Source organism: Hyla sarda, chromosome 6, assembly GCF_029499605.1.
Source record: "Hyla sarda isolate aHylSar1 chromosome 6, aHylSar1.hap1, whole genome shotgun sequence".
NCBI lineage: Eukaryota > Metazoa > Chordata > Amphibia > Anura > Hylidae > Hyla > Hyla sarda.
The window spans coordinates 245,397,064-245,417,637 of NC_079194.1; the positions used below are offsets into that span (position 1 = coordinate 245,397,064).

The window sequence follows — 20,574 nt, forward strand, 5'->3', positions numbered from 1 at the left end:
TGTGTTGACTTTATATTTTCTGAGCAGTTATTTGGTCCTTTTTGCAGTTCAAGCCGGGCATATAGCAGCCGTTGTTCTTGCTCTATGTGTATTTGCAGCTTTGGTTATCGGGGTCATTCTTTACCTTAAGTGTCGTCTTAATCTCAGTCTTTGGTACAGAGACAAATACGGGGAACCAGAAATGAATGGTAAGTGCCAGAATGGTGATGGTGATTTTGTTTTGAGCTACCACTGGATATACTAGATGTATCGTGGATATAATAGATGTATTACATTAGATCACGGAGCATTAGTCAATAAAGTGTTTGGGTGAAATTCCATGAAATATGTTATCACATATTATTTTTTACCTCCTAGCTTCAGAACCATTGTCATACTAATGTGCAGTCCACCATAAAGAGCAGCATGAATGCAGACCTATATATATATATATATAATATGTGTATATATATACACACCGTATATACTCGAGTATAAGCCGAGCCAAATATAAGCCGAGGCCCCTAATTTCACCCCCAAAACCCAGGAAAAGTTATTGAATCGACTATAAGCCTATGTTGGGAAATACATCATTCCCCCATGTATTCATCCCCCCTGTCATCATCCAGACCCCCATCATTATCACCCCCGTCATCATCACCGCCTGTCATCATCCCCCCCCTCTTTTCATCATCCCCCCCTTCATCATCACCGCCTGTCAATCCCTTCATCAGTGGTCTTCAACCTGCGGACCTACCGATGTTTCAAAACTACAACTCCCAGCATGCCCGGACAGCCATAGGCTGTCCGGGCATGCTGGGAGTTGTAGTTTTGAAACATCTGGAGGTCCGCAGGTTAAAGACCACTGCGGCCTTCGTCATCATCCAGACCCACCTTTAGTTTTCTACTCCCTTCCCCTCAGTGGGAAGGAAGGGTGAGCTGGTCCGGGCCATCTATGCTGCAGGGACCGTCCGCTGGGGAGGGTTAGTCGCTCCAGACTGTCCATCTTCACCGGGAGGCCCTCTTTCCCGCTTCGGGCCCGGCCCCGGACTCGTGACGTTGCCTTGACGACGACGCACAGGGATTTTCATGCGCAGGGACATCACGGACGTCTGCTGCGCACGGACGTCCCTGTGCGTCGTCGTCAAGGGAATGTCACTAGTCTAGGGCCGGCCCAGAGCGGAAAAGAGGGCCTCCCGGTGAAGATGGACAGCCCGGAACAACTAACCCTTCCAAGCGGACGGTCCCTGCAGCATAGATGGCCCAGACCAGCTCACCCTTCCTTCCCACCGAGGGGAGGTGAGTATAAAACTAAAGGGGGGTCTGGATGATGACGAAGGCCGCAGTGGTCTTCAACCTGCGGACCTCCAGAGGTTTCAAAACTACAACACCCATGCTGGGAGTTGTAGTTTTGCAACATCTGGAGGTCCGCAGGTTGAAGACCACTGAGAAGGGATTGACAGGCAGAGAGTTCATTCGAGTATAAGCCGAGGGGGGCGTTTTCAGCACGAAAAATCGTGCTGAAAAACTTAGCTTATACTCGAGTATATACGGTACGTCGTTATATATGCACACATGTATTTTATAGAGCTCCAGAGTTGCACATCTTAAAAGTAAAGGGGTTGTCCAATTTAGAATAAAAAAAATTTTGAACACCCTGTTAGGAAGTTCTAAATCACTAGGGGAAGGGTCATTTGTTCAGGATCCCCAATTTCAAAAAGAATAAAAAGATATTTTAAAACAAAACAGAATGAAGCCTGTCCTGTCTTGTCTTAAACAGACAATCCACTGATATAAATGGAATTTATGCAATGCTTCATTTCCCCTGGGGTGGCGCCACAAGGAAAGTGCACCCTTAAAGCGTACCTGTCAGATCCAACAATTATTTTTTTTAAATATATCGCTCAGTACCTAATCCTGATCATGTACATCTAATTTTTATGTGTCTAGCACCTTTATTTATTTATTTTTATTACACTTTTAATTTAGCTCACTAGTCTGAATTCCTCTCAAAGGAAGGGGGTGTGGCCTTACTGTGCAGGTCTCCGCCCCCTCCCTCAGTATGCTGTCTGCTCAAATCTTCCCTAGCATTAGCAAAACTACAACTCCCAGCTTGTCCTCACTGACAGTAGCGGGACACAAGATGACAGTGGGAGGATTTTTCCTTAAGCTGTGAGCCCTGCGCTCACAGCTGTCAATCAAGGAAGTGTGTCCATGACATAGGTGATGACACATGGACACAGCAGGACTAGTATGTGTCCAAGCAGGCAGGGGGGCAGTTGTCTGACTGGCTTTTTCAGTATGAAATACTGAAATTTTTCTAATAAAAGCAATTGTAAACCCTATTGGTTTAGCATGCTTTACAACATATCAAAAGTTTTTGTATCTGAAAGTGCCCATTTAAGGCTATGTTCACATGGCGGAATTTCAGTGCGGAATTCCACCATAAATTCAGCTGAAATTTAAAGCCCATTATGTTTCATGGAATTTTGCTGTCCCATTCGCATAGCAGAATTTCTGCAGCAGACATTTCACTGTGGAAATTCCGCATTGCACAAAATACTGTCTTTAAATTTTGCGGAATTGTGGGCAGGATCACATTGAACTCAAATGGGGCTTTTGCCGTGTAAACATACCCATACTGTCAGATTTTGTGACAGGTAACAGCAAGGGAAACGCATATGTAATGTGCATATTGCAGAGGGACCCCAAAAAGGATCGTCAAATGTGGAGTACGTCTTTAAAGTGTACCTGTCATCAACAAAAACTTTATATATAATGCAGATAATACAATAATATGTATATTTTTAATATACATTGGTTAAAAAATATGTATATTTTTGTCCCTGCAGCTATTGCCTGTGTCTCTATGAGGAGTCCAAATACAGGAAGTGAGGGTGGACAAGCAGGGCTCTGTACACTGAGGACAAGCAGGGCTCTGTACACTGAGGACAAGCAGGGCTCTGTACACTGAGGACAAGCAGGGCTCTGTACACTGAGGACAAGCAGGGCTCTGTACACTGAGGACAAGCAGGGCTCTGTACACTGCGGACAAGCAGGCCTCTGTACACTGCGGACAAGCAGGCCTCTGTACACTGAGGACAAGCAGGGCTCTGTACACTGGGGACAAGCAGGGCTCTGTATACTGGGGACAAGCAGGGGCTCTGTGCACTGGGGATAAGCAGGGGCTCTGTGCACTGAGGACAAGCAGGGCTCTGTGCACTGAGGACAAGCAGGGCTCTGTGCACTGAGGACAAGCAGGGGCTCTGTGCACTGAGGACAAGCAGGGGCTCTGTGCACTGAGGACGAGCAGGGGCTCTGTGCACTGAGGACAAGCAGGGCTCTGTACAGTGAGTACAAGCAGGGCTCTGTACAGTGAGTACAAGCAGGGCTCTGTACACTGAGGACAAGCAGGGGCTCTGTACAGTGAGGACAAGCAGGGGCTCTGTACAGTGAGGACAAGCAGGGCTCTGTACACTGAGGACAAGCAGGGCTCTCTGTACACTGAGGACAAGCAGGGCTCTGTGCACTGAGGACAAGCAGGGCTCTGTGCACTGAGGACAAGCAGGGGCTCTGTGCACTGAGGACAAGCAGGGGCTCTGTGCACTGAGGACAAGCAGGGGCTCTGTGCACTGAGGACGAGCAGGGGCTCTGTGCACTGAGGACGAGCAGGGCTCTGTGCACTGAGGACAAGCAGGGCTCTGTACAGTGAGTACAAGCAGGGCTCTGTACAGTGAGTACAAGCAGGGCTCTGTACAGTGAGTACAAGCAGGGCTCTGTACAGTGAGGACAAGCAGGGCTCTGTACAGTGAGGACAAGCAGGGCTCTCTGTACACTGAGGACAAGCAGGGCTCTCTGTACACTGAGGACAAGCAGGGCTCTGTGCACTGAGGACAAGCAGGGCTCTGTGCACTGAGGACAAGCAGGGCTCTGTGCACTGAGGACAAGCAGGGCTCTGTGCACTGAGGACAAGCAGGGCTCTGTGCACTGAGGACAAGCAGGGCTCTGTGCACTGAGGACAAGCAGGGCTCTGTGCACTGAGGACAAGCAGGGCTCTGTGCACTGAGGACAAGCAGGGCTCTGTGCACTGAGGACAAGCAGGGCTCTGTGCACTGAGGACAAGCAGGGCTCTGTGCACTGAGGACAAGCAGGGCTCTGTGCACTGAGGCTCTGTGACATGCTCCTGGCTCACCCATGAGGATGATTGACAAGGCAGGAGCCTGCACAGAGCCTTACTTGTCCTGTCCTTACTTCCTGTATTTAGACTTCTCACAGGCAATAGCTGCAGGGACAGCACTTTTTCACCCATAAATATACACATTTTAACCAATGTTATACATATAATGGTACTATCTACATTATATAAAATGTTTTTTGCTGACGACAGGTACGCTTTAAAGGGGTACTCTGCTGGAAAACATTATTATTATTATTATTATTATTATTATTATTATTATTATTATTATTTTATCAACTGGTGTCAGAAAGTTAACCAGATTTATAGATTACTTCTATTTAAAAAAATCTTAATCCAGTACTTCCTGTACTTATCAGCTGCTGTATATTAAACAGGAAGTTCTTTTCTTTTTGAATTTCCTTTCTGTCTGACCACAGTGCTCTCTGCTGACACCTCTGTCCATTTTAGGAACTGTCCAGAGCAGGAGAGGTTTGCATTTTCTCTTACTCTGGACAGCTCTTAAAATAGACAGAGGTGTCAGCAGAGAGCACTGTGGTCAGACTGAAAGGACATTTAAAAAGAAAAGAACTTCCTGTGGAGTTTACGATTAGATTACGTAAGATTACGTAAGATTACGATTTTTAAATAGAAGTAATTTACAAATCTGTTTAACTTTCTGGCAACAGTTGATAAAAAAAAATGTTTTCCAGTGGAGTACCCCTTTAAATCCAAAATTAAACAGCACAAGTTTTTGCATTTAGAAAGGGAAATTTTAATAAAACTGATTTATTTTTTATTCCATTTGAAACTAACTCATGTAGTTGATATCAGTAGTGCAGGGCCTAGGGGGACAGGCCAGGACACAGTAGTTCACAGAACACCAAAAAAGAATCCCTGTGTCATGTCCCACCCCCTCGGATCCTGCGCTTGGCAGAGCACAGTGCAATAACTTTGCTCGGAGTGTTTCTTTTAATATTTGATACTTCTGTTTACCTTTATGTGATTGTAGAATAATGCAAACAGAAAGCATTAATGATGTATATTCAGTAAGTGTTATTCCGATGCTTTCCACAGATGGGCGCCTGTTTGATGCTTGTGTCTCTTTTTGTCCTTCAAACATTGACACAAAGTTCACCAATTTCATCCTGAAGCCACAGTTGGAGAATAGGTACGGCTACAAACTGCACCTGGATGAGCGCAGTCTCCTGCCCAGCACAGGTACTACCATTACACTTAATGCTTTTATGTATACGGAGTATGCGGATCCACCTGAAGTCCAGGTTCACAGCCCATTTCAGACAGTTTCTGTGTACTGATGTTTACTAGTCAAGTAAATGACTTGTTTTAGAGTGGCAGCATTAAAGGAGTAGTCCAGTCCTGAAAAACGTATCCCCTATCCTAACCCCTTAAGGACTGAGGGTTTTTCCGTTTTTTGCATTTTCGTTTTTTTTTCGCTCCTCACCTTTAAAAAAAATCATAACTCTTTCAATTTTGCACCTAAAAATCCATATTATGGCTTATTTTTTGCGCCACCAATTTTACTTTGTAATGACGTCAGTAATTTTACCCAAAAATCTACGGCAAAATGGAAAAAGAAATCATTGTGCAACAAAATTGAAGAAAACACTATTTTGTAAATTTTGGGGGCTTCCGTTTCTACTCAGTAAATTTTTCGGTAAAAATTGCACCTGATGTTTATTCTGTAGGTCCATACGGCTAAAATGATACCCAACTTATATAGGTTTGATTTTGTCCTACCATCATAACTACATGCAGGAAAATTTATACGTTTAAAATTGTAAATTTCTGAGCCCTATCACTTTTTTATTTTTCCGTGTATGGGGCGGTATGAGGGCTCATTTTTTGCACCGTGATGTGAAGTTTTTAGCGGTACCATTTTTGTATAGATTGGACTTTTTGATCACTTTTTATAAATTTTTCCATTATATAAAAAATGACCAAAAATACGCTATTTTGGACTTTGGAATTTTTTGCGCGTATGCCATTGACCGTGCGGTTTAATTAACAATATATTTTTATAATTCGGACATTTCCACACGCGGCGATACCACAATGTTTATTTTTATTTTATTTTTTTTTTGTGGAAAAATGTGGGTGATTTAAACTTTTAATAGGGAAGGAGTTAAATGATCTTTATTAGCTTTTTTTCCACACTTTTTTTGCAGTTATAGCTCCCTCCAGTGGCTATAACACTGCACACACTGATCTTTTACATTGATCAATGGTGTCTCATAGGAAACCAATGATCGATGATTCTGCCGCTTCACTGCTCATGCCTGGATCTCAGGCACTGGACAGACATTCGGCAGTTGGCGACGCAGGAGGCAAGTAAGGACCCTCCTTGTGTCTACCAGCTGTGCGGGACGCCGCAATTTCGTCGCGGCAGTCCCGAACAGCCCCCTGAGCTAGCCGGGAGCAGTTTACTTTCACTTTAGACACGGTGATCAACTTTGGCAATCTCCGGCTCTGCCATAGCGCTGTATTGAGGGTGTGTGTCGGCCGCCGCTTCGTGCAGTGGTCAACACGCCCCCTTCCCGAAGGCTGCCGGGGCCCCGTACAGGAGATCGCGGGGGTGCCCAGTGGTCAGACCCCCCGCGATCTGAAACTTATCCCCTATCCTTAGTATAGGGGATACCTTTTTCGGGACTGGACTACTACTTTAATCTACAAGTTCAACATGATATATTACAGTTTATATCATCTACATAAAATAGAGTAATTGGATTTTGTTCACACAGGACTGAAATGCTGCAGATTTGTCTAAGTGTCTTAAAGTCAATGGGGGAGATATATCAAAACCTGTCCAGAGAAAAAGTTGCTGAGTTGCCCATAGCAACCAATCAGATCGCTGCTTTCATTTTTGAAAAGGCCTCTAAAAACTGAAAGAAGGGATCTGATTGGTTGCTATGGGCATCCAGGTATTGACTTCTGTGCACTGATGCACTATAGCAGTGGTCTTCAACCTGCGGACCTCCAGATGTTGCAAAACTACAACTCCCAGCATGCCCGGACAGCCGTTGGCTGTCCGGGCATGCTGGGAGTTGTAGTTTTGCAACATCTGGAGGTCCGCAGGTTGAAGACCACTGCACTATAGTATATCTACACTAAGTAACCAGTAAACCAAGATTCTTACTCTGTGGAAGACCCAACACATCAGTATTTTACCTTTAAAGGGGTTATCCAGGAAAATACTTTTTTTCGTATATCAATTGGCTCCAGAAAGTTAAACAGATTTGTAAATTACTTCTATTAAAGAATCTTAATCCTTTCAGTACATATCAGCTGCTGAAGATTAGATGTTCTTTTCTGTCTAAGTCCTCTCTGATGACACCTGTCTCGGGAACTGTCCAGGGTAGAAACAAATCGTCATAGGAAACCCCTTCTATTCTGTGCAGTTCCTGAGACAAGCAGAGATGTCAGCAGAGAGCACTGTTGCCAGACAGAAAAAAACAATTCAACTTCAGCAGCTGATAATTATTGGAAGGATTAAGATTTTTTAATAGAAGTAATTTACAAATCTGTTAAACTTTCTGGAGGCAGTGGAGATATATATATATATATATTATAAAACTCAACGTGTGTGTGTGTGTATGTATGTGTGTATGTGTGGGTGTGTCTGTATGTTCCAGCATCACGTCCAAATGGCTAAAGATATTAACATGAAACTTGGCCACATGTTACTTATATGTCAACAACAAACATAGGATTTGTGATTTAACCCCTACTCACCCCTATTTGTCAGGGTCGGGGTTTATGTTTAAAGTCCCATACAAGTCTATGGGAAATACATGTTACTGCATAACTTCCAAACGGCTGGAGATATTTCGATAATACTTGGTCACATGTTACTTATATGTCCACTTAAAATATAGGACAGTTAATTTAACCCTTAACTACCCCCCATTTGTGAGGGTCAGGGTTTTTGTTTAAAGTCCCATGAATGGGAAATGTATGTTCCCACATAACTTCCGTACGGCTGGAGATATTTCAATACCTGGTACACATATTACAGGTCGGATGGGAGGACGGGATGGGAGGACGGGATGGAAGGACGGGATAGGAGGACGGGATATGGGGTTGGGATATAACAACAATATATGAGGATGGGATATGAAGTCAAAAGCTTCCTCCTTTGTTTATTTTCCTCCCCAACAGGGATTAGGAAGGAAAAACCGGGCAACGCCGGGTATTCAGCTAGTATATAAGTTTTTTTCCTGGAAAACCCCTTTAACAGCCCACTTATGTGAAAGAGCATAATGTAATATTTAGTTTTTCCTGTAGTGGCGCTGCAGGGCACTTTAACACACGCTGGATCAGCTTATTCTTTAGCTTCATGACATGCAATAAGCCCTTTAAAGGGGTACTACTGTGCTGACAACTTATCCCCTATCTAAAGGATAGGGGATAAGTTACCTGATTGCGCTGGGTCCCGCCGATGGGGACCCTCGCGATCTCGCACGCAGCACCTCGCTCTCATCAGGCCCCGGAGCGAACATCGCTCCGAGTCTGATGACTGCCGATCACGGGGCCGGAGTATAGTTACGTCACGGCTCTCTCGCCCCTGCCATAGACTTGCATTGAGGGGGCGGAGCGTGACGTCACACAGGGGCGGAGCTGTGACGTCACGATCACCGGCCCCGTCATCAGACGCAGAGCGGATGTTCGCTCCAGGGCCTGATGAGAGGGGGGTGTTGTGTGCGAGATCGCGGGGGTCCCCAGCGGCGGGACCCCACGCGATCAGGCAACTTATCCCCTATCCTTTAGATAGGGGATAAGTTGTCAGCAAGGTAGTACCCCTTTAAGCCCTCTACATTAAAGATGCTTGTATCATTAAACATCACTGCCAATCCACATTGCACATCAATATGGCCAGTTTTACCGCACTGGTCTAGTTTTCATTCTTTTCTGTCATGAGGTAACATAACTACTGAAGACAGGTCAGTTAAGGCCAGAGAAAAAGCCATAGATGTTTTAAGTTGCCCACAGACAAAAGTTGGTTGAGCCCGACTGCTATGTAAAGCATGTGCATGGGGGCCTCACGACTTTCCCCCGACACATGATGTTGGTGGGAGACAAGAATGGAGCATGTTTGATTTGAACTTTTCCAACCCTTTTATTCTCAGAGATAAGTTATCATCAGAGCTGTCTAGTAGTGAGTTACTTCTCTTCTCTCCATTAAGGGGGTATTCCGGCCAAATAAATGTTATAAGATGTCTGATCGCTGGGGGCCCGCCACTGGGACCCCCCGCAATCTCCGTTTATTCTCCCTTTTATTCTCAGAGATAAGTTATCATCAGAGCTGTCTAGTAGTGGGTTACTTCTCTTCTCTCCATTAAGGGGGTATTCCGGCCAAATAAATGTTATAAGATGTCTGATCGCTGGGGGCCCACCACTGGGACCCCCCGCAATCTCCGTGCAGCACCCACATTCTATGCAGGGCTGTTTCTCCAGTCTCGGAAACCTCTTTGTTTCCGAGACTGGAGACGTGACGTCACTCCATGTCCCCTCGTGATGTCACGCCACACCCCCTCCATTAATGTCTATGGGAGGGGGCGTGGCTGCCGTGACATGCCCCTCCCATAGACATGAATGGAGGAGGCGTGATGTCACGTCTCCAGTCCCGGAAACAAAGAGGTTTCCAAGACTGGTGACGCAGCCCCACATAGAATGCGGGTGCTGCACGCAGATCGCGGGGGTCCCAGCGGCAGGCCCCCGCGATCAGACATCTTATCCCCTATCCAAAGGATGATATATTTGGCCGGAATACCCCTTTAACAACACATGACCGTTTGGCAGTGCTGATAAAGGGATACCTGTCGGCCAAACAAATATTCAGCATAGAGCTATAGAAAGTGTATGGCCACCTGTAGCCCATATATCCACTCTGACCAGACCATACATAGAGAAGACGGGACCACATGGCAGAAATTACAAAAAAAAAATTTTTTTTTTTTAATTAACTGGAAAACTTTTTTTTTGTAAATCAACTGGTGCCAAAAAAGTTAAACAGATTTGTAAATGTCTTCTATTTAACCCCTTAAGGACAAAGGACATACCGGTATGTCCTTGGTCCTGCACTTCTGATATAACGCGGGGTTACACAGTAACCCCGCATCATATCACGGCGGGCCCGGCGTCATAGTGAAGCCGGGACCCGCCTCTAATATTAACCCTTTAGCCCTTTCCTTTTGGAACACAGAGTTCTCTGCTGACATCATGACCACAGTGATCTCTGCTGACATCTCTGTCCATTTTAGGAACTGTCCAAAGCAGCAAATGGGGATTTTCTCCTACTCTGGACAGTTCTTAAAATGGACGGAGATGTCAGCAGAGAGCACTGTGTTCCAAAAAGAAAAGAATTTCCTCTGTAGTATTCAGCAGCTAATAAGTACTGGAAGGATTAAAAAAAAAATTTAATAGAAGTAATTTACAAATCTGTTTAACTTTCTGGCACCAGTTGATTTAAAAAAAAAAAAAAAAAAAAAAGTTTTACACGGGAGTACCCCTTTAACACTAGTCTTCTTTCCCCCGTACCTTCACCATAGAAAGAAATGTCCGCATGAGGTTGTCCTTCTCCCTTGGGTGCTGATATTTCCTTGCCTTTGAATTTGTGCTCTACCTAGGTTCGTGTTGCTAGTAGTATGGATAGAGTTAATCTCAGTAGGGTTCCTCCCATTATAGGTGCCACAGTAGCAACATCTGACATGTTTACACCACAAGCACCTTCAATCTACTTGTCAAAGAATAAAATAAAGGATAAATTGAAAATAAAGAACTGAATAAACAAATGCATCAAATTGTTCTCCTCAAATACAGAGCCTTCTGCTGAACTGCTTATGAATGTCAGCCGCTGCCGCCGTCTCATAGTTGTCCTTTCAATGGCGTATCTAGAGCAGGAATGGTGCCAAAATAACTTCAGGTGAGTTCATTCTCTGAATTTAATTAGAAGCAGAATGGGCAAATACAAGTTTCGGTATATTTAAAAGGGTTTTAAAGGGGTACTCCAGGGTAGAAATGTTTTTATAATCAACCGGTGCCAGAAAGTTAAACAGATTTGTAAATTACTTTTATTTAAAAATCTTTATCCTTCCAGTACTTATCAGCTGCTGTATGCTCCACAGGAAGTTCTTTTTTTTTTTTTTTTCTTTTCTGTCTGACCACAGTGCTCTCTGCTGACACCTCTGTCTATGTCAGGAACTGTCCAGAGCAAGAACAAATCCCCATAGCAAACATATCCTGCTCCGGACAGTTCCTGACATGGACAGAGGTGTTTGCAGAGAGCACTGTGGTCAGACAGAAAATAAATTCAAAAATATTTTTTTTTCCTGTGGAGCATACAGCAGCTGATAAGTACTGGAAAGATTAAGATGAATACATAGAAGTAATTTACAAATCTGTTAAACCTTCTAGAACCAGTTGCTTTAAAAAAAAAAAAAAAAATAGTTTTCCATCATAGGATAAGTAGGATAAGAATTTTTTTTTTTTCCAAAAACAGCACTGCACCTATCCATGGGGTTTGTCTGATATTTGCTTTCACTGAAGAACAGAGAGCTAAACTGCAATGCCGCATACCACCCATTAACAAGTGTGGCGCTGTTTATGAAAGAAAGCAGCCATGTTTTTCTAATCCACTAACAACCTCTTTAAAGGGGTATTCCAGGAAAAAACTTGATATAAAAAATAAACTGGCTCCAGAAAGTTAAACAGACTTCTATTAAAAAATCTTAATCCTTCCATCTCTGCTTGTCTCGGGAACTGCACAGAGTAGAAGAGGTTTGCTATGGGGATTTGTTTCTACTCTGGACAGTTCCTGAGACAGGTGTCATCAGAGAGCACTTAGACAGAAAAGAACAACTCAACTTCAGCAGCTCATAAGTAATTAAAGGATTTAAAAAATGTAATAGAAGTAATATACAAATCTGTTTAACTTTCTGGAGCCAGTTGATATCTCTATCTATATATATTTCCCTGGAATACCCCTGTCTGCGGCTTTTTGACACTGTGGATCACCAACTCCTCCTCAGTAGTCTCCGCTCCATCGGTCTCAAGGACTCTGCTCTCACCTGGTTTTCCTCCTATCTCTCTGGCCGCTCCTTTAGCATCTCGTTTTCTGGCTCTACTTCTTCTCCTCTTCCCCTTGCTGTCGGGGTTCCCCAGGGATCGGTCCTGGGTCCTCTACTCTTTTTACTCTACACATCCCCCATTGGAAAAACAATCAGTAGATTTGGTTTCCAGTACCACCTCTACGCTGATGACGCCCAACTCTATACCTCTTCCTCCAACATCACCCCTGCACTCCTACAGAATACCAGTGACTGTCTTTCTGCTGTCTCAGAAATCATGTCCTCTTTATATCTGAAACTAAATCTTTCTAAAACAGAACTTCTTGTCTTTTCTCCATCAACTGATACTGTACCTAACCCTGACATTTCCATCTCGGTATGTGGTACTACCATAACTCCCGGGCAGCAGGCTCGCTGTCTTGGAGTTATACTTGACTCTGATCTGTCTTTCACTCCCCATATTCAGTCTCTTTCACGTTCTTGTCACCTGCATCTGAAAAACACTTCCAGAATCCGCGCGTTTCTCAATACTGAAACTGCTCTACTGCTAAACTCTCATTATTGCTTTGATTCACTCCCGCCTCGACTACTGTAACTCTTTACTAATAGGCCTTCCTTTCTCCAAACTCTCTCCTCTCCAGTCCATCCTTAATGCCGCAGCCAGACTCATCTTCCTCTCCAGCCGCTACACCGACGCCTCCTCCCTGTGCCAGTCACTACACTGGTTACCAATTCAGTCCAGAATACAGTACAAAATCTTCAGTCTCACACACAAAGCTCTCCACAATGCTGCACCTCCCTACATCTCCTCTCACATCTCCGTCTACCATCCTACACGTTCTCTCCGATCTGCTAATGACTTCACACTAACATCTTCTATAATCCGAACTTCTCACTCCCGTCTCCAACCGGTGCTCCACTCGTGCTCCACCGGTTCCAGTTCACTCGTGCTCCACCGGTTCTCTGGAATGCTATCCCTCAATCCCTCAGACTCAACAACAACATCCATAGTTTCAAACGTGGCCTAAAAAAACACATCTCTTCAGACAGGCCTATAACAGTCTCTAATTGGCCTCAACATATCCCCAACATATCCCCAACATATCCCCAACATATCCCCAACATATCCCCAACATATCCCCAACATATCCCCAACATATCCCCAACATATCCCCAACATATCCCCACACCTCTTGTTTGAATAGTTATTGTGTAATATTATGTCTGATACTTGTCTTTGTTTGTACCCCATAATTGTAAGAATCTGTAGGCGCTATATAAATAAATAAAATAAAATAAATAAATAAATTTAATTATACAATGAGACACTATATGAAGCAAAGTTAAAAAAAAATGCTAAAGAAATGATTACTAAAGAGTATATTGCTATACATAGCTTGGTCGAAGTGAATGGTATTGCTTTAATACACCAGAAAATATTATATTTTATACACTAAAGGGATTATGGGAATGTACTGCATGATTATGATGGCATACTGCATAGGGTATATAGATGGGTGTTGTTGCCATGAGATAAAAGACTACTGTGTATATATATATATATATATATATATATATATTTTTTTTTTTTTTTTTTTGTGCACAGGGATGGATTTTTCCGCCTCCTGGAACTCTCGCAGACGCCTATCTTCATCCTCTTTGAGAATCAGTACAAGGACCTGCCTGCAGAAGTCATCCACCTTCTGAACAGTCAGAAAGGGACACTGAAAACCCTGATGTGGAAGGCTGACTCTGTGGTACGGCCGTCTATGGAGAACTGTGGGGAGGGGGTTGTTACATCAGAGTGCAGTAACTTTAATATGTTCACTAATGGAATCCGACTCCAACCATGATCCTGGAGGTCTTATCTACAAGTGGAGCAGTGTAGGATTACATATGCTTGTTCGTGGGCATAGGATACTTACTAAGACTTCTATGAATCACACTGAATCTTACATTTATATGTGCCCCACCACCTCTGGTCAGTACTGGTCCATGAAAGGGGTACTCCGGTGAAAACCTTTTTTTTTTTTTTTTTTTTTTTTTTTTTAAACTGGTGCCAGAAAGTTAAACAGATTTGTAAATTAATAGAAGAAATTAAGAAAAAGTCAGGAACTCACCAGCACTGGTTCATGTGAGGTTTTCCTTTATTGTGGCATACTCACAAGCAATTGCAGGGGAGAGACAGACAAGTGGGGGGGGTACAGATGGGCGACGGAACCGTTTCACACGATGGTCGTGCTTCTTCGGGCCTCAGTTGCAGAGTGGAAAATAGGGTCGTTAAATACAGGTAAGTAACTCTGTTCAACCTATCCACAATGACTATGTGTATCGTGATGTCATAAAGGGGTGGTAACCATACAAGGTACTGACCGGCCTTAATAAGACTAATTAAAAGACATAAAAAAGTGCAAAAATTAAAAACAAGGGGCCAAATCGACCCTATCATTAAGGCCCAAAGGTCCACAAGCATCCGTTTTTAATATCCAATAGGTCTCTCTTTGTAAGAGAAGCCTATCTAAGGAGATACCTGGTTTGGGCTCCACCTTCTCCAGGCCTGAGAATGTCAATACTTCAGGGTTTGCTCCGTGGGCTTCGACATGACTGATCAGACGTGGGGCTCCCTCACGGGTACGTAGTGAATACGTGTTCTCTGACACGGTTAAACAACTGTCTGATAGTTTTGCCGATATAAAAATATCCACGCGGGCAAAATATGACGTATACGAGGAACTTGGATCTACAGGTAATAAGTGAATTCAATGTGTGCATATAACCACCTAGACGCATATATTTCTGTTTTGTATTGTGCTTGCAGGAATTACAGTTATTGCATGGGTAGTTCCCTATTGGGGCTGCACTCTTTAACCACGACTCATTTTTCTTTTCATTCTTCTTCCCTTTTAGTATATCTCCTAATGTCACATTCTTTTTGTAAGTAATCAAGGGCTTCCTCATTGCAACTTTATTTAGTGTCTCATCATTCTCTATAATAAACCAGTTACGTCGGACTGCTTGGTTAATATTATTTACAGGAGAATTTTTAAATACAAATATGAATCGTTTCTCATCATCAGAGTTTAAGGTTTTGATTTCACGTTTTTTGTATTTAACTAGATCTTCTCTCTTGCACTTATCCGTTCGTTGTCTTGCGGTAAGTATAAGTTCTTCTGGATACTGTTTCACGTAACCTATTCTGCAGTTCGTCCGCTTGTAAGCTGTATGTCTCATCTGACATATTATTTCTTCTCAAGCGGACGAACTGTCCATAAGGAATTCCTTTTTTAACAGTTTCGGGGTGCGAGCTGGCGTAATGAAGGAGGGTATTTTTAGCAACTGCTTTACGGTATCCCTCGCTAGTTATACGATCTTGCTCGATAATCTAATATCGAGAAACTCAATTGAATCGCCTCCATACTGGTATGTAAATGACATATTAATTCCCTGGTTGAACTTGATGGACATATGTCTTTTTTCGACCGTACTAACTATGTAACTATGTAACTATATTGGTGATGTTGGCACTATTGAGATAACTAACAAATTCAGAAAACTGGGCTTCTGTGCCCGACCACACCACCAATATGTCATCAACAAAATGGGAGTAAGACTTAATAAATTTCAAAAAGGGGTTTGTGCTTGTATATATGAGATTTTTTTCCAACACGGCTAGGAATAGATTAGCGTACGTACAGGACACCAGGGTCCCCATCGGGGTCCCGGTGTCCTGTCTGTACAATTGTTCTCCATATTTGAAAGTGCTATTAGTTAAAATAAACCTTAAAGCGTCACACACAAAATCAATAAAGACAGCAGACTTATTAGTGCTCTCGAGATATTCCCAGACAGCCTCCACACCCGCATTATGTGGAATGCGGGTGTAGAGACTGACCACATCTATAGAGCATAGACTCCAGCCTGATTCCCAGCTAAGTTGTTTTATTATAGAGAATGATGAGACACTAAATAAAGTCGCAATGAGGAAGCCCTTGATTACTTACAAAAAGAATGTGACATTAGGAGATATACTAAAAAGGAAGAAGAATGAAAAGAAAAATGAGTCGTGGTTAAAGAGTGCAGCCCCAATAGGGAACTACCCATGCAATAACTGTAATTCCTGCAAGCACAATACAAAACAGAAATATATGCGTCTAGGTGGTTATATGCACACAGTGAGTTCACTTATTACCTGTAGATCCAAGTTCCTCGTATAAGTCATATTTTGCCCATGTGGATATTTTTATATCGGCAAAACTATCAGACAGTTGTTTAACCGTGTCAGAGAACACATGTATTCACTACGTACCCGTAAGGGAGCCCCACGTCTGATCAGTCATGTCGTTGAAGCCCACGGAGCAAACCCTGAAGTATTGACATTCTCAGGCCTGGAGAAGGTGGAGCCCAAACCAGGTATCTCCTTAGATAGGCTTCTCTTACAAAGAGAGACCTATTGGATATTAAAAACGGACGCTTGTGGACCTTTGGGCCTTAATGATAAGGTCGATTTGGCCCCTTGTTTTTAATTTTTGCACTTTTTTTAATGTCTTTTAATTAGTCTTATTAAGGCCGGTCAGTACCTTGTATGGTTACCACCCCTTTATGACATCACGTTACACGTAGTCATTGTGGATAGGTTGAACAGAGTTACTTACCTGTATTTAACGACCCTATGTTCCACTCTGCAACTGAGGCCCGAAGAAGCACGACCATCGTGTGAAACGGTTCCATTGCCCATCTGTACCCCCCCACTTATCTGTCTCTCCCCTTCAATTGCTTGTGAGTATGCCACAATAAAGGAAAACCTCACATGTACCAGCGCTGGTGAGTTGCCGACTTTTTCTTCATTTCTTCTATCAAGATTATCTTATTGCATATATAGTCAGAGCACCACCCGAATTCTATCCGCAGAAACCGTGACCCCTAACCTCAACCAGTTGCCCAAGCACAGACTTAGCAGTGCCGAGTTTGCCTTCTTCTTTAGATTTGTAAATTACTTCTATTAAAAAATCTTAATCCTTTCAGTACTTATTAGCTGCTGTATACTACAGAGGAAATTATTTTCTTTTGGGAACACAGAGCTCTCTGCTGACATCATGACCACAGTGCTCTCTTCTGACATCTCTGTTCATTTTAAGAACTGTCCAGTAGTAGAAAAAAATATGCTGCTCTGGAAAGTTCCTAAAATGGACAGAGATGTCAGCAGAGAGCACTGTGGTCATGATGTCAGCAGAGAGCTCTGTGTTCCAAAAAGAAAACAATTTCCTCTGTAGTAATAAGTACCCGAAGGATTAAGATTTTTTAATAGAAGTAATTTACAAATCTGTTTAACTTTCTGGCACAAGTTGATTTAAACAAAAAAAGTTTTCCACTGGAGTACCCCTTTAATCAGCACTTGGCATCCAATACATGTAAAAATTACAAATTAGTGTATATATAGTGGTAATTCATCTAAACTATTTCATACTATAGTTTATTACCTAGTTTACATACCTATCTTCATAGACCCTATTGGAAAACCTTGCGTACTAAAAATAAAAGAGGAGGGTCTCCAATTCAAGTTCCTTATCCTGTGACCAGATTGAAGAGAAGTTACATAGAGCATCTATTGCTCTGAGCGACCGGTCCTGTCCTGCATTACTTCCACAACCCTTTAATTTGAACGGGCACTGTGTCATTTTTTTCTTTTTCCAGTGGTGCTGCAGGGAAATTGAACACTTAAAGGAATTTTTTGGGCTAATATAATTGATGTGCATCCTCAGTGTAGATCCTCAATCACTGATCGGTGAGGTGCCGAGTGCCGACATTCCGCACCCCCACCAATCAGCTGTTTGGCACTTGAACAGTGCCAGAAGCAGTTGGCTCTGTTTATTGTGAAGTAGTGGTGGCTCCGTGTTACTACTACAGCTCAGTTCCCGTTTAAAGGGGTACTCCACTGGCCAGTGTTCGGAACATTTTGTTCCGAACGGCGAGTACGCGCGCTGCGGGGGCCGGCCATGCCCCCTCGGGATGTCACGCCACACCCCCTCAATGCAAGTCTATGGGAGGGGACGTGACGGCCAAAATGTTCTGATTGCTGGCCAGTGGAGTAAACCTTTAAGTGAATAGTGAGCCGCAGTAACCAGCCTCAGCCATTACTCAGTATACAGAGCCGACTGCTTCCTTGTTGTCTGCGTAGTGCGGGCTGTGTGGCTAAGCCAATAGTCCTAAGGATAGGCCATCATTGTATTATCCCCGAAAAAACCCTTGTTTCCTCAACGATTTATAGATTATTGCTAAATGTCCCAGGGAGACACTTGGGTACAGTCTGTTGTTGAATGACCCTTCAAATAAGTAGGTATTGTCCAAAAAAGATGACCCTTTAAAGAATTTTGTAAATAAAACCTATTGAAATAACGGAGTCTTTGTATTGTATATTTCCCTATAGTCTCCAGCCTCTGACTTCTGGAAGGAGCTCCGTCTTGCCCTCCCTCGTAAGATTTCACTTTCCGATGGCAAAGGTGATCCTCAGACTCAGTGCCAGGATGATAAAGATCCAATGTTGACTCTAAACAGCGAAGCAACAGATCTTGACCCTGATGGAGACCTAGGTACCATATATCTTATTTCTGGCTTTGTGTACCCGTTTCCATCCATCTCTATAATACTGTCCGTTATTTTCAGGTGTTCGAAGGACTTTTTATAAAGCACCCCCACCTCGGATAGCCCCAGTGACACGAGTCCCAGACAGAGAACCTACAGGAGAAGTGGACATCTCCGATTTAGGTTCACGGAACTACTCAGCCAGATCAGATTATTACTGTCTGGTCACGGAGCCTGACCTATAGGTAGAAGAGGAGAACATGAAGGACATTGGAGGTGACCTAAAAAAATACAACTCCTATGGTTAAAGAAGGAAAAGAACGAGGACAGAGACTGGCGGAGCCCAATAATCATTTGAGTTAAAGCTGTTAAAGGTGACAAATGAAAAGTCACATAATTCCCTTCTATCAGCTCCATTTATTATGATGTCTAATTATTACGGTAGATCTGGAAGACTATTATTACTGCCAGCAGCTCATGTCCGTCACTACACTAAAAATAACTGGGAAGAGGAAAAATGAAGCCAAGTGAGGGAGGATTGACAGGTATGGCTGATACTTCTCTTCCCATCAGCAAGAACTGATGTATGTTGGTTTATGTTATGTAACACTATGTTACATATTATTCCATAAGAAAATTGGAATAAGACAAATTGTATAATTTTATAATACCTTTTAAAAGTTTGTTTATCTAGTTATCAGGGAATCGCTACAAAATCAGGAATTGTATATAACCAGTATAGTTAGTTTTCGTGTGGCAAAGCAAGTAATTCTTGATTTACTGGGATGGAGATGACGTTTCCCAGTCTGTTGTCACAAATGATATACTGTATGTACAATAGACCAGTTATCAGTCCACATGTCCAGGACTAGTGACTATGGATGTGTCCTACAGTTATAGTCTACAGTATGGACAGGGTGAAGCCACCATGAATTTTATTTCCGTAAAGAGAGTAAAGTTGACCATACACCCTAGATATGTGTTGGCTGGACCCACCAATTTCAGGGAGACCAGCTGACCATCTAAATTTTCACCCAAGTGTATAAAAACAGCATAAAAAACCCACAAAGGCCCAACAGGGCCAGCAAAGATTGGGGGAGAAAAGAGGGAAAGTAAGGAGAATATGATGGGCAGAGACATGCAACATCTAATGGTAGTAGTTTTAAGATTTAAAGAGATACTCTGCTGCTCAGCATTTGGAACAAACTGTTCCGAACGCTGGAGTCGGGAGCTCGTTACGTCATAGCCCCGCCCCCTCATCACGAGGGGGCGGGGATATGACATCACGAGCTCCCGGAACCGGCTCCAGCATTCGGAACAGTTTGTTCCAAACACTGAGCAGCAGAGTATCTCTTTAACCAGATGGTTGTATATACAGTGATCCCTCAAATTACAATGGCCTCAGGTTACAATATTTTCATCATACAACAGTCTTTTCTGGACCATTGTTATTTGAAACCAGACTCAACATACAATGATATGAACAGTCCAGATCTGGAAGAACTGACCAATCAGATTGGGCATTCGCTGGTAAATCACCTATATTACTGAAGCGTATGCACTGACTGATGTCTGGTAGCCCCCCTACAGTACAGGGAGGTATTACATGTTCTGTACTCTTTACCTGTGTCACAGTTAGCTTCTCCTTTGGACACCAAGTAAGGGCGGCTCCATGTTACTTTTTTAGGACACTGTGTGTAACGTACAGGACCCTGGAGAAGCTCCTGTCCTCTACATAGACCGTGATTTACAGCT

At 43.2% G+C, this 20,574-nt stretch overlaps 1 protein-coding gene across 7 annotated transcripts in view; it reads left to right on the top strand.

The window, feature by feature from the left end:
• SIGIRR (single Ig and TIR domain containing) overlaps positions 1 to 19,984 on the top strand; it is a 43,965-nt gene extending 23,981 nt beyond the window's left edge. For 6 of the 7 annotated variants that reach the window (XM_056528456.1, XM_056528455.1, XM_056528453.1 and 3 more), the window contains 6 exons: positions 48 to 188; positions 5,231 to 5,374; positions 10,994 to 11,096; positions 13,847 to 13,997; positions 18,665 to 18,827; positions 18,901 to 19,984. In XM_056528456.1, the coding sequence (XP_056384431.1) occupies positions 48 to 188; positions 5,231 to 5,374; positions 10,994 to 11,096; positions 13,847 to 13,997; positions 18,665 to 18,827; positions 18,901 to 19,064 (866 nt within the window). In that variant the 3' untranslated portion in view covers positions 19,065 to 19,984. The remainder of the gene's footprint in view (positions 1 to 47; positions 189 to 5,230; positions 5,375 to 10,993; positions 11,097 to 13,846; positions 13,998 to 18,664; positions 18,828 to 18,900) is intronic. The other variant, XM_056528460.1, reaches the window with a different exon arrangement.
• The last annotated feature ends 590 nt before the right edge of the window (positions 19,985 to 20,574 follow it).